Source organism: Polistes dominula, unplaced genomic scaffold (genome assembly GCF_049000335.1).
Source record: "Polistes dominula isolate Pdom_NZ unplaced genomic scaffold, Pdom_raw_medaka contig_37, whole genome shotgun sequence".
In the NCBI taxonomy this organism is placed as follows: domain Eukaryota; kingdom Metazoa; phylum Arthropoda; class Insecta; order Hymenoptera; family Vespidae; genus Polistes; species Polistes dominula.
The window spans coordinates 774,823-784,795 of record NW_028301169.1 but is presented as its reverse complement, the minus strand read 5'-3'; the positions used below and the strand labels follow the sequence as shown (position 1 = coordinate 784,795).

At 33.5% G+C, this 9,973-nt stretch overlaps 1 protein-coding gene across 1 annotated transcript in view; it reads right to left on the bottom strand.

Annotated features, from left to right (window-relative positions):
• Positions 1 to 410: 410 nt before the first annotated feature.
• The window catches only part of mgl (low-density lipoprotein receptor-related protein megalin), a 54,473-nt gene continuing 44,910 nt past the window's right edge, over positions 411 to 9,973 (bottom strand). Inside the window, exons 8-18 of the mRNA XM_015327669.2 lie at positions 9,292 to 9,921; positions 8,820 to 9,215; positions 7,315 to 8,737; positions 6,942 to 7,234; positions 6,353 to 6,870; positions 6,036 to 6,273; positions 5,664 to 5,918; positions 5,070 to 5,576; positions 4,030 to 4,993; positions 3,856 to 3,955; positions 411 to 3,773 (exon numbers count right to left, since the gene is read on the bottom strand). Of these exons, the coding sequence (XP_015183155.2) occupies positions 3,498 to 3,773; positions 3,856 to 3,955; positions 4,030 to 4,993; positions 5,070 to 5,576; positions 5,664 to 5,918; positions 6,036 to 6,273; positions 6,353 to 6,870; positions 6,942 to 7,234; positions 7,315 to 8,737; positions 8,820 to 9,215; positions 9,292 to 9,921 (5,600 nt within the window). The 3' untranslated portion in view covers positions 411 to 3,497. The remainder of the gene's footprint in view (positions 3,774 to 3,855; positions 3,956 to 4,029; positions 4,994 to 5,069; positions 5,577 to 5,663; positions 5,919 to 6,035; positions 6,274 to 6,352; positions 6,871 to 6,941; positions 7,235 to 7,314; positions 8,738 to 8,819; positions 9,216 to 9,291; positions 9,922 to 9,973) is intronic.

The following is a 9,973-nucleotide window of genomic DNA, read 5'->3' as shown; positions in this document are numbered from 1 at the left end:
GTGCCCAAGTTTATCAAAATTTGATTTGTATTCTTTCATTTAGTTTGTATTTTTCAAAACAAAAAAATGATGTGAAATTTGTTTGATAATTTTGAATAATTAAAATATGTTAGTAGCATAACTTTCAAGGTTGTTTCAATACACTTCTTTTCAAATTTGAGCAATTTTTTGGTATTAAACAATTGCAAACTACAAATTTGGTACTCTTTCAAACAACAATTTAGATGAAACAAACATGGTGGATTGATTCATCACTGAAGTTATACTAAAATATTTTGTAAAACACCTTGTGTGTTATGGTCTTATATTTATAAAAAAAAAAAAAAAGAATAGAAAGGTTTGTTTTCTAAACTACAAATAATAACCTATTTTCTATCAAAAATGTTTCTCAGGTATAGGTAAAACTTAAAAATCGTCAAGCCTTATATTTTATTATTCTTGGACGGTATCTGTTTGATATTTGCACAATATATTATTAACAATAATTATTTTGTTATATTTAAGTTGATAAAAAAATACACAAAATACTGATATATTATATAATAATAATAATAATAATATTAGGATACACACACACACACTGGAACCCTGCCCAGGTCGTCAAAGTCGATTGCAACAAAATATATATATATATATATATCTTCTTAATATATATAAATTACGTGTGTCACGTTGTTTGTCCGCAATGGACTCCTAAACTACTGAACTGATTCTAATCAAATTTTACACACTGTGTGCAGTTTCATCCAACTTGAAAGATAGGATAGTTTATATCTCAATTTATAATCGCAATATTATTTGTTTATTAACAAAGAGTCATTATTATCTCTGTTAGTTTGATAAGATTCTAACAGATGGGGGTATAAGGTAATTCGTTGACTTAAAGACGTGTGTATCGGACTGATTGTGAGTCACAGCAACATGTGGCGGGGCACCCCTATGTATATATATATATATATATATAGAAATTGTTAACGTATTATAATTATTATTATCATTAATTAACAGGTCAGCCTGTGTTAATTTGTTTTCTTCCATTTATTTTATGGAGGACCATACATATGTACACACACACAATTAAACATAGTCTGAAAATAATCAAAGAAATCTCCTCGTTCATCCAATTAAAATGATAATCCAAAAAATTCATTCAATTTCAATGATTTTTATTTATTTTTTAACGTAATATTTATATATATATATTTATAATAAGAAACATACACAAAGTAAAACTTATTTTTCCTTCTTTCTTTTCTTTCATCAATCATTTTCTTTTTATTTTTTTTTTCAATTTATACGAGAATTGTAATCACAGATATATAATGCAGAAGAAAAATTCTACACTGACCTTACCCATTATTATTTAATAATTATTAATAATATTCTTAAGAGTAAAAAAAAATGTACAATATAACATTGATGTGGCCGACCAAATGATTGTTTTTTTTTCTCTAATCAAAATCGATCACTTAATAATTAACAATTATTTATTTATTTTTTACGTACTATTATTATTATTATTATTATTTATTTATTTATTTTTAATCTTTTAATTCATTCATATAACTTCTATTTATATATATATATATATGTAATAATATATTATTATAATATATATAATTTATATGTTATTATACTATTATTATTATTATTATTATTATTATATTATTATTATTATTATTATGAATAATCCTTAACACAGGAGTTTTTATCGTCGTTTTTGCTTTTTTTATTTTCTTTCTTTCTTCTTTTTCTTTTTCTTTTATTTTCATTAACAAACGCATCACATGGAATTGTTTACTTGTAAAAAGTTCATTAACCAGTTAAGCGTGTGTTTGATTACGATTATATTCGTCATGCGTTAAAACTTTCTTACAATTTGATGGTTTAAAATTGTAACTTTGGCATACAAAAAAAAAAAAACTAAATTCGTATTCGTAAATTTGTAATATGTTTTTGTCAATGTTTAGAAGTGAACAAACAAAAAAGAGTCAAGTACAAATTTGTAACATCTATTAAATATTCGATTTTTTGTTCTTTAATTTTGTCATTTATTATGTATAAATATATGTTCATATTTAAAAAACAGTGTTTTATACATAACTAAGAAAAATTGTTCATTGTTCTAAAATAAAGTTGTCTTATTGACTAACCCATCAATATTTGAACAGCGCCATTTATTCTGTGTTCGACGACTATAACCGTCATCGCTTGATTATCGTGACACACACCAGAGCGCGCACTATGCGCACACTTAATTAACTGGTTATATAAACTGTAATATAAAACAATTCTTCTTCGTATATTATCGTCGCAAATGTTATTTCATTAATTATAATTATTAGTTGGCCACAGTTTCAGTATAAAATTTGTGTTCTCTATTTACTTTGCCACACACCTTATATAAAAATATTATTTATCATTTAAAAATACAACTTATTGGTCCAATATGCGTGATACATTTATGTGTATGCAATTATTGTATTATATAATAATTATATTAACATACAAATAAATGTATATTACATTCACACACACATATACAATATATATATATATATATATATCTTTAATTAATTAATTAATTAGAATTAATCTGTTCTATCACTACACACCTCCTTCTCCTCCTTCTCACAAGCAAAACCTTGAGAGAAAGAGAGAAAGAGAGAGAGAGAGAGAGAGAGAGAAAGAGAATGGAATGTGTTGCGTTGTTTTTTTTTTTTTTTTTTTTTTAATATATATGGTACACGAATAATATGAAAATATTTTTAACGATTATATTTACAAAGACTTACAAAAGTCACACCTAAATAAATGAATGACACAATGAAATATCGTCGTGTCTATTGCTATATTCAGATCTCGATTACTCATTTTTTATCATCCTTAGTCCACTTTCTTTTCTTTTCCTTTCTTTTTTTTTTATTATTATTATTATTATTTAATATTTTCAAAAGTGTGTGTGTAATACAGTAGAACGGATTACGAAATATATATATGTATATATCTGCACTAATTAAGAAACGAGGATATGTGTTTCTTTATTTAGAAAACGTAACACAAGATCGATCTTTGCATTATCAATAAATAAAATAAAATAAAATAAACAACATTAAATAAAAAAAAGGTAACTTGAAAGGGAGAGAGAGAGAGAGAGAGAGGGAGGGAGGGAGAGAAAAAAACAAAATTGATACTCGGATGTTCGGAAGGAAAAGTTCGACGAAATATTCTTCTCGTATTAATTACACACGAAAGAGAAGTTTTGTTTTGTTTTGATCAACGCGATTGACAAAATTTCTTTCATAGATTAATCTCTCTTAAAAAAATACGAATTGATATTATAACAAACATGACTTCATCTTCTTCATGATTTCATCTCTTCATTATTTTCTTCTTCTTCTTCTTATTCTTCTTCTTAGTAGTACAGATATGTCGTCGAGATCAAAGTACAACAGAGGTGTGAAAGCATCTCTCTATATATTCGAGTTAGAACTACCCTAGCACTCAGATTTATCTTCCTCTACCAATTGTTGAGTATCCTTACCCGAATCAATAGGCGTAGGATCGAGTTCTCTTCTTTTAAGATGAATTTGTGGTGGTTCTTTGTGCTGTACACTTGAAGGTTTCATTTCAGCTGGCACTTCGTACATGCTGCTAGCACTAGTGCCATTGGTAGCACCTGCTTCCATATTCACCGCGTCGTACATTGGATTACTAAAGTCTCTATTTTTGTTACTAACTTCGTTGAGATTATACTCCACATCGAGAGGTTCCTAGAAAATTAACGTCAATTATTTTATTCAATTATTTATCTGATGATTATCAATATTTATTAGAAATAGAATGACATCTTACCATTCGTTCATGAGCTACTGCTCCGAATTCCACGTTACTTCCTTGCCTAAAGGATACACTTTGAGCACCAGTTAGGCCACCAAGACCACCCGGTTTTCCACTACAATAGCACACAATATTTTATTTATTATCAAATCCTATTATTTAATATTAACAATAAATGTAGGTACTTACAATGGTCGTTTCTTTAGTACCATGATAACTGCAGCAGCTCCAAGTAAAACTAAGATTGATACCACAATAGGAATAACGATGGTAGCAGTGGAACTACCAGTTCTCGCAACCATGACACCTATCTCACAAAATTCTCCATCAAAGTTATGTCGACAAGCGCATTTCAATTTATTGTCGACAACTTCTTGACAGAGACCACCATTTTGACATGGACATACTCTGGGAGCAGGTCGTGCTCTTTGTTGAGGTGCATCACAATGTCTTTCGCTGGATATGTGTGGACCAACGTTATCTGGACACAAACATTTGTGTCCATTTGGTACTGCTACACACAGATGTGTACATTCATTATTGAAACAGGGATCACGTAACGTTGTGTTGTATCTCAATTGATGATAAATTTTAACTCCACCAGGAGTGACAATGTCGTTGAGTAAAATTTGTGGAACACCTCTACCAAATTTGTCTTGTTTTATTAATTCACCCGTTTGTTTGGTCGTCCAATATAAATTATTTTCAAATACATCCAAGGACACTGGATATTTCAAACTTTCACCCTTCAATATGAGCTTACGATTGGTACCATCTAATCTTATAGATTCAATGGTATTCAATTTACTATCAGACCAATAAAGCGTATGATCCATCGCATAATCGATAGCCAAAGACGATGGCTTGCCAATTCTATCGGTAACCAATTGTTTACGTTTCTCTCCATCCATCCAAGCAATTTCAATCTTTGGTTGATTACCAGAATCCGCCCATAAAAGCCGACCAAGTTGAGGATCCAAAACAATTGCAGTTGGACCATCTAAATCCGTAGTTACGAGACTTCGACGATACCTTCCATCAGATTTCGAAACCATTATTCTTCCAAGTGATCTAACACCGGTATCGTCAACTTCACTCCAATACAAATTACCAGAAATCCAATCCACTGCTAAACCAGTTGGTCTTGAATCAGCTGCAAATGAAAAAGAAAATAGAAATATATTTTTTGATTGCATAACAAAAAGATATTAAATGAACTATATAATTACTTTTCATATCCAAATCCTGTGCATAACCAATTTTAGCTTCACCATCCTTGGCGTTTACCATGTATGAACGTTTAATCGTATTGTCGTGTGAATCTATCCAAAAAACGTATTCATTGGCTGGATCAATATCAACAGCTTGTATTCTCTTTTCATGAGCAATTACATCTATCTCTTCTTTATTACGGAAATTGTAAGCTCTCATTTCTTGTCCATTGGCAAACAATAGCAGTGCCTCGTCATCTTCAGCTCGGCAAACTCCGCTCAAATTATCCGACAATTGGAATCCTTGTCGACAAGAACACGCGTAAGATCCATTAATATTTGTACAAATTTGTGAACATTGATGTTGTCCTGTTGCACATTCGTTCAAATCTTCACAACGTTTTCTATTATCTCTGGAAATTATGTAACCAGGGTAGCAAGCACAAATGTATCCGCCATCAGTTATATTGTGACAATAATGTGAACAACCACCTTTGTTGCTGTCCAAACAAGGCTTGAAGTGATCTTTAATAATAAATTGAAACAAGTTAGTTTAATACAAGATTCGTATTTGTGAAATTAAAAAGAAAGTGAAGAATACAAATGACTTACGGCATCCCAATTCATCTGACGAATCTCCACAATCGTCAGCAAAATCGCACAATTTCGTTTTCTCCACGCATTTTTTATTAGCACACTGATATTCCGTAATTGGATCGCAAGAACGAATTCTAGTAGCACACATGGTCATATTATTTTCATCCGAACCATCTCCACAATTGTCTATTCCATCGCATAATTGATATCTAGCGATACACCTGTGATTGGCGCATTGGAATCTTCTCAATGTATCGCAATTGAAATTGGCTGTGACGAAGATAATACGTTAATTAGTATAACAATTAATAAATATTGAATATAAAATGGTTTTGTTAGAATTATAAAAGAATATATATATATATATATATATATAAAACAACTTACCACACATGGATGGATTTTCATCCGATCCGTCACCGCAGTCGTCACTTCCGTCACATTTATCGGATAAAGATACGCAAAGTTTGTTCTCGCATTCGAATCGTGATTGTGGACAATATCGTCCACCGGGATATCTTGGTGGACAACCAACTTCATCGCTCATGTCGCGACAATCACGTGTACCGTCGCATTGTAGATAAGCGGCAATGCAATGGCCGCTGTTGCATTGGAATGTGTTGTTCTATTACAATAAATAATTGATATAATAATCAAAAAATTATGAGAATATTGAAATAAATAAAAATATTATTTGTACGTACCTCGCACTCGTATCGTTGACAATCCATTTCGTCGCTGTTATCACCACAATCGTCCTCACTGTCGCACCTCCATCTTGAAGATATGCACTTGCCATTTTTACATTTAAATTCTGATTCAGAACATTCTCGATATTTTCCTTTGCAAATGGATTCTGCCTCGTCGCTACCGTCACCACAATCATCGGCAAAGTCACACATCCATTGCTTTGGTACGCATCTATTGTTTGAACACTTGAAGTCCATGTTAGGATCACATTTTGGACAACTTTCGGGACGTTCGTCTGAACCATCGCGACAATCATCTTTCCCATCGCAGAAAAGCCATTTAGGTATGCAACGATAATTGGCGTGTCCTGGACAACGTTGCCAACCTATAGTACAGTTCCTTTGACGACACATGTAAGCAGGTTCGTCACTGTCGTCACCACAATCGTTGTCAAAATCGCACATCCATAATTTTGGTATACATTTTCCATTTTTACAACTGAACTCCGTAAGCGGATCGCATGCACGGTTATCTAAACAAACGTAAGAATTATAAATAATTGATGAAATATGTTTTGTAACAATAATACTCGTTAATACATACAACATATAGCTGGATCTTCATCACTGCCATCATTACAATCAGCATCCCCATCGCATTTCCATGAATCGTGTATACAACGACCATTGTATTTACATTTAAATTCAAGTTCCGGACATTCTAATGAGCAATTAGCTTCGTCACTTTTATCACCGCAATCATCGGCACCATCGCACACGGTTACGCTAGCTGTACAATTTCCATTAGCACATTGGAATACGCTAGGTCGACAGAGACGCTTAGGACAACTGGCAGACTCGTCTGATCCGTCTTTACAATCTTTTTCTCCGTCACACCTTCATCAAATAATTCAATTATATAATGCATATTTATAAAATATTATCTAACAAGTGAAAGAGGCAAACAATTTACTTACTTCCAGTACCAAGGAATACACTTTTCATCGGGCGGACCACAACGATGTTGTCCAGCTGTACAATTTGCTATACAAGTCTTTTCATCCTTGCCCAAAATGTATTGATTAGGACATTTACATTTAGCTGAGGTTACACCAGGTTGACCATAACCTTCCAATAAATAAGAACTTGCTGGTGGAGCGATAAGACAAAGATGTGAACATCCACCATTATTTAATGCACATGGGTTGTTATAAGGCAATTGTCGCAATGGATGATATATGAGAATATCGTAAGGCCTGTGTGTCGTATTTCGTAATATTTGTAAATTAGCACCAGAGAATTTCTCTGCTCTACTGATAGCTTTTAGATTCCAATCTGTCCAATAAATGTAATCATCGAATACTGTAATAGCAAAAACGTGAGGTACTGCGGGACCAGAAAGAACAATTCGTCTGTTGTGTCCTTCCAAATCAGCGAACGCTATATAATCCAAATGAGCATCAGCCCAGAATATTCGATCGGTAAAGTAATCTATGGTTAAGGCGTTAGGCCAAGCGATGTTGTCTTCCCATGTTAGAATTCGAGAGAAGTTGCTACCATCCATACCCAGTTTTCCAATATATGCCTGAAGATGCCAAGAAGTGAAATACAAATATCCAGTACCAGGATGAACCACGATAGCTCTTGGATCAGCTATTCCAGACCACAAAGTTTTCCTATTGGTACCATCCAATTCAGAAACATCCAAATGTTTAGCATGTCGATCTAGCCAATAGAGTTTTCTTCCAACCCAATCAATAGCAATTCCTTCCAATCCTAAACTATCGTGACGTATGATCGGTTCTTTTTTGCCACCGGCTACTGGTGCTCTGTATATAGTTTTAGCAGTTACATCGCAAAAGTATAACATTTCTTGCGTATGATAATCAGCGTCTAAAGCAACGACGTTGATCAGATCTTGATGCATCAAACTGTATCTTTTCGCATCAATTGACATATTTCTAACGTAATATTTGTTAGTGAATATAACCCATGGTTCTATGTTGTCTCTCCTTTTGCAAGTATGTTCATCGGCAGCTCTCTCGTACCAACGTTCGTTACATTTACAATAATATCCACCCGGGGTGTTTTCACATTGTTGACTACAGACTTGAGGCATTTCAATACATTCATCGATATCAGCACAAGCTTTACCATCCTCCAATAATTTATATCCCGGATTGCATTCGCAGTAATAACTGGTCGGTGTATCGACGCATCTATGTCCGCATTGATTCAATTCTGGACGAGCACATTCGTCAACGTTACAATGAGCTGGCTCGTCACTTTCGTCAGGACAATCTGGTTCTTTGTTACAAACTAATTGTTGATCTATACAGAATCCGTTGGCGCACATAAATTCTCCGGGATTAGGACAAGTTGTATTTTTAATTTTGGATGCTGTAAAAATATTTCACAATTTTTATGTTCCATCTGATAAATAACATTTGATAATTAAAATAAAAATATCAGAATTACTTACGACAATCAACTTCGTCCGAATGATCGCCACAATCATCTTGGCCGTCGCAACGGAATTGTTTTCTAATGCATTTGAAATTTTGACAAGTGAATTCTTGAGCCGTGCATTGTTTGTATTGTGAATTACATATCTTTCCTTCGTCGCTACCGTCACCGCAATCATTGTCATGATCGCAAAGCCAATTTCGATTAAGGCAACGTCCATTGTTACACATAAATTGATTTTCACTGCATGGAGTTGGTTCAGGACAACGATGCAACGTTACATTTTCATCGGCACCATCCACGCAATCTGGATCACCGTCGCACAACCATTTCTTTGGAATACATTGTGCTCGGTTCCATACTTTATTGGCGGTACACGTAAATTCGGTTTCTTCGTCGCATTTCCTGTCATCTATGGATATCAAAATAAATAAACAAATGTTTATTGTAACATATATACTCGTATGTATATATTAATAAGTACTTACTGCATTGGTGTCTTTCATCTTCATCGGAATTGTCCAAACAATCGTTGTCGCCATCGCAAATGTAAATTCTTGGAATGCAATTGCCATTGTCGCAAGTGAACAAATCACCGAAACAAGTTCTACCTTCGGATTGACAATAACCAGGTGGTTCGTCACTACCATCGAGACAATCGTCATCTCCGTCACAATACCAAGTAGCTGGAATACATCTGTGATTTGGACAACGAAAACTATTGGGTGGACAAGTTCTTTGTGCGCAATGTAAAGGATTCTCATCACTGTTATCACCGCAATCGTTGTCCCCGTCGCAAAGCCAATAAGGTTCAACGCAGATATTGGTTTTCTCGCATTTCAAATAATTCTGCGGACAAGTGGTATTTTGCGGACAACGATCGTAGGTTTCGTCCGACGTTTGACTGTCCTTGCAATCATTAATTCCATTACAAACTTGGGATTGTGGTATGCAACGATAATTGTCGCAAGTGAATTCGCCATGAGCGCAAGGTGGATAAACGCAACCTTCTTCGTCGCTACCATCCCGACAATCATTCTCATGATCGCATTTCCAAGTTTTGAAAATGCAACGACCATTGTTGCAACGGAATTCATTTGGACTGCACGAGTGATATGCTAAAATTACAATAAAAAGAACAAATGATAATGGGTGGAATTTATAAAAGTA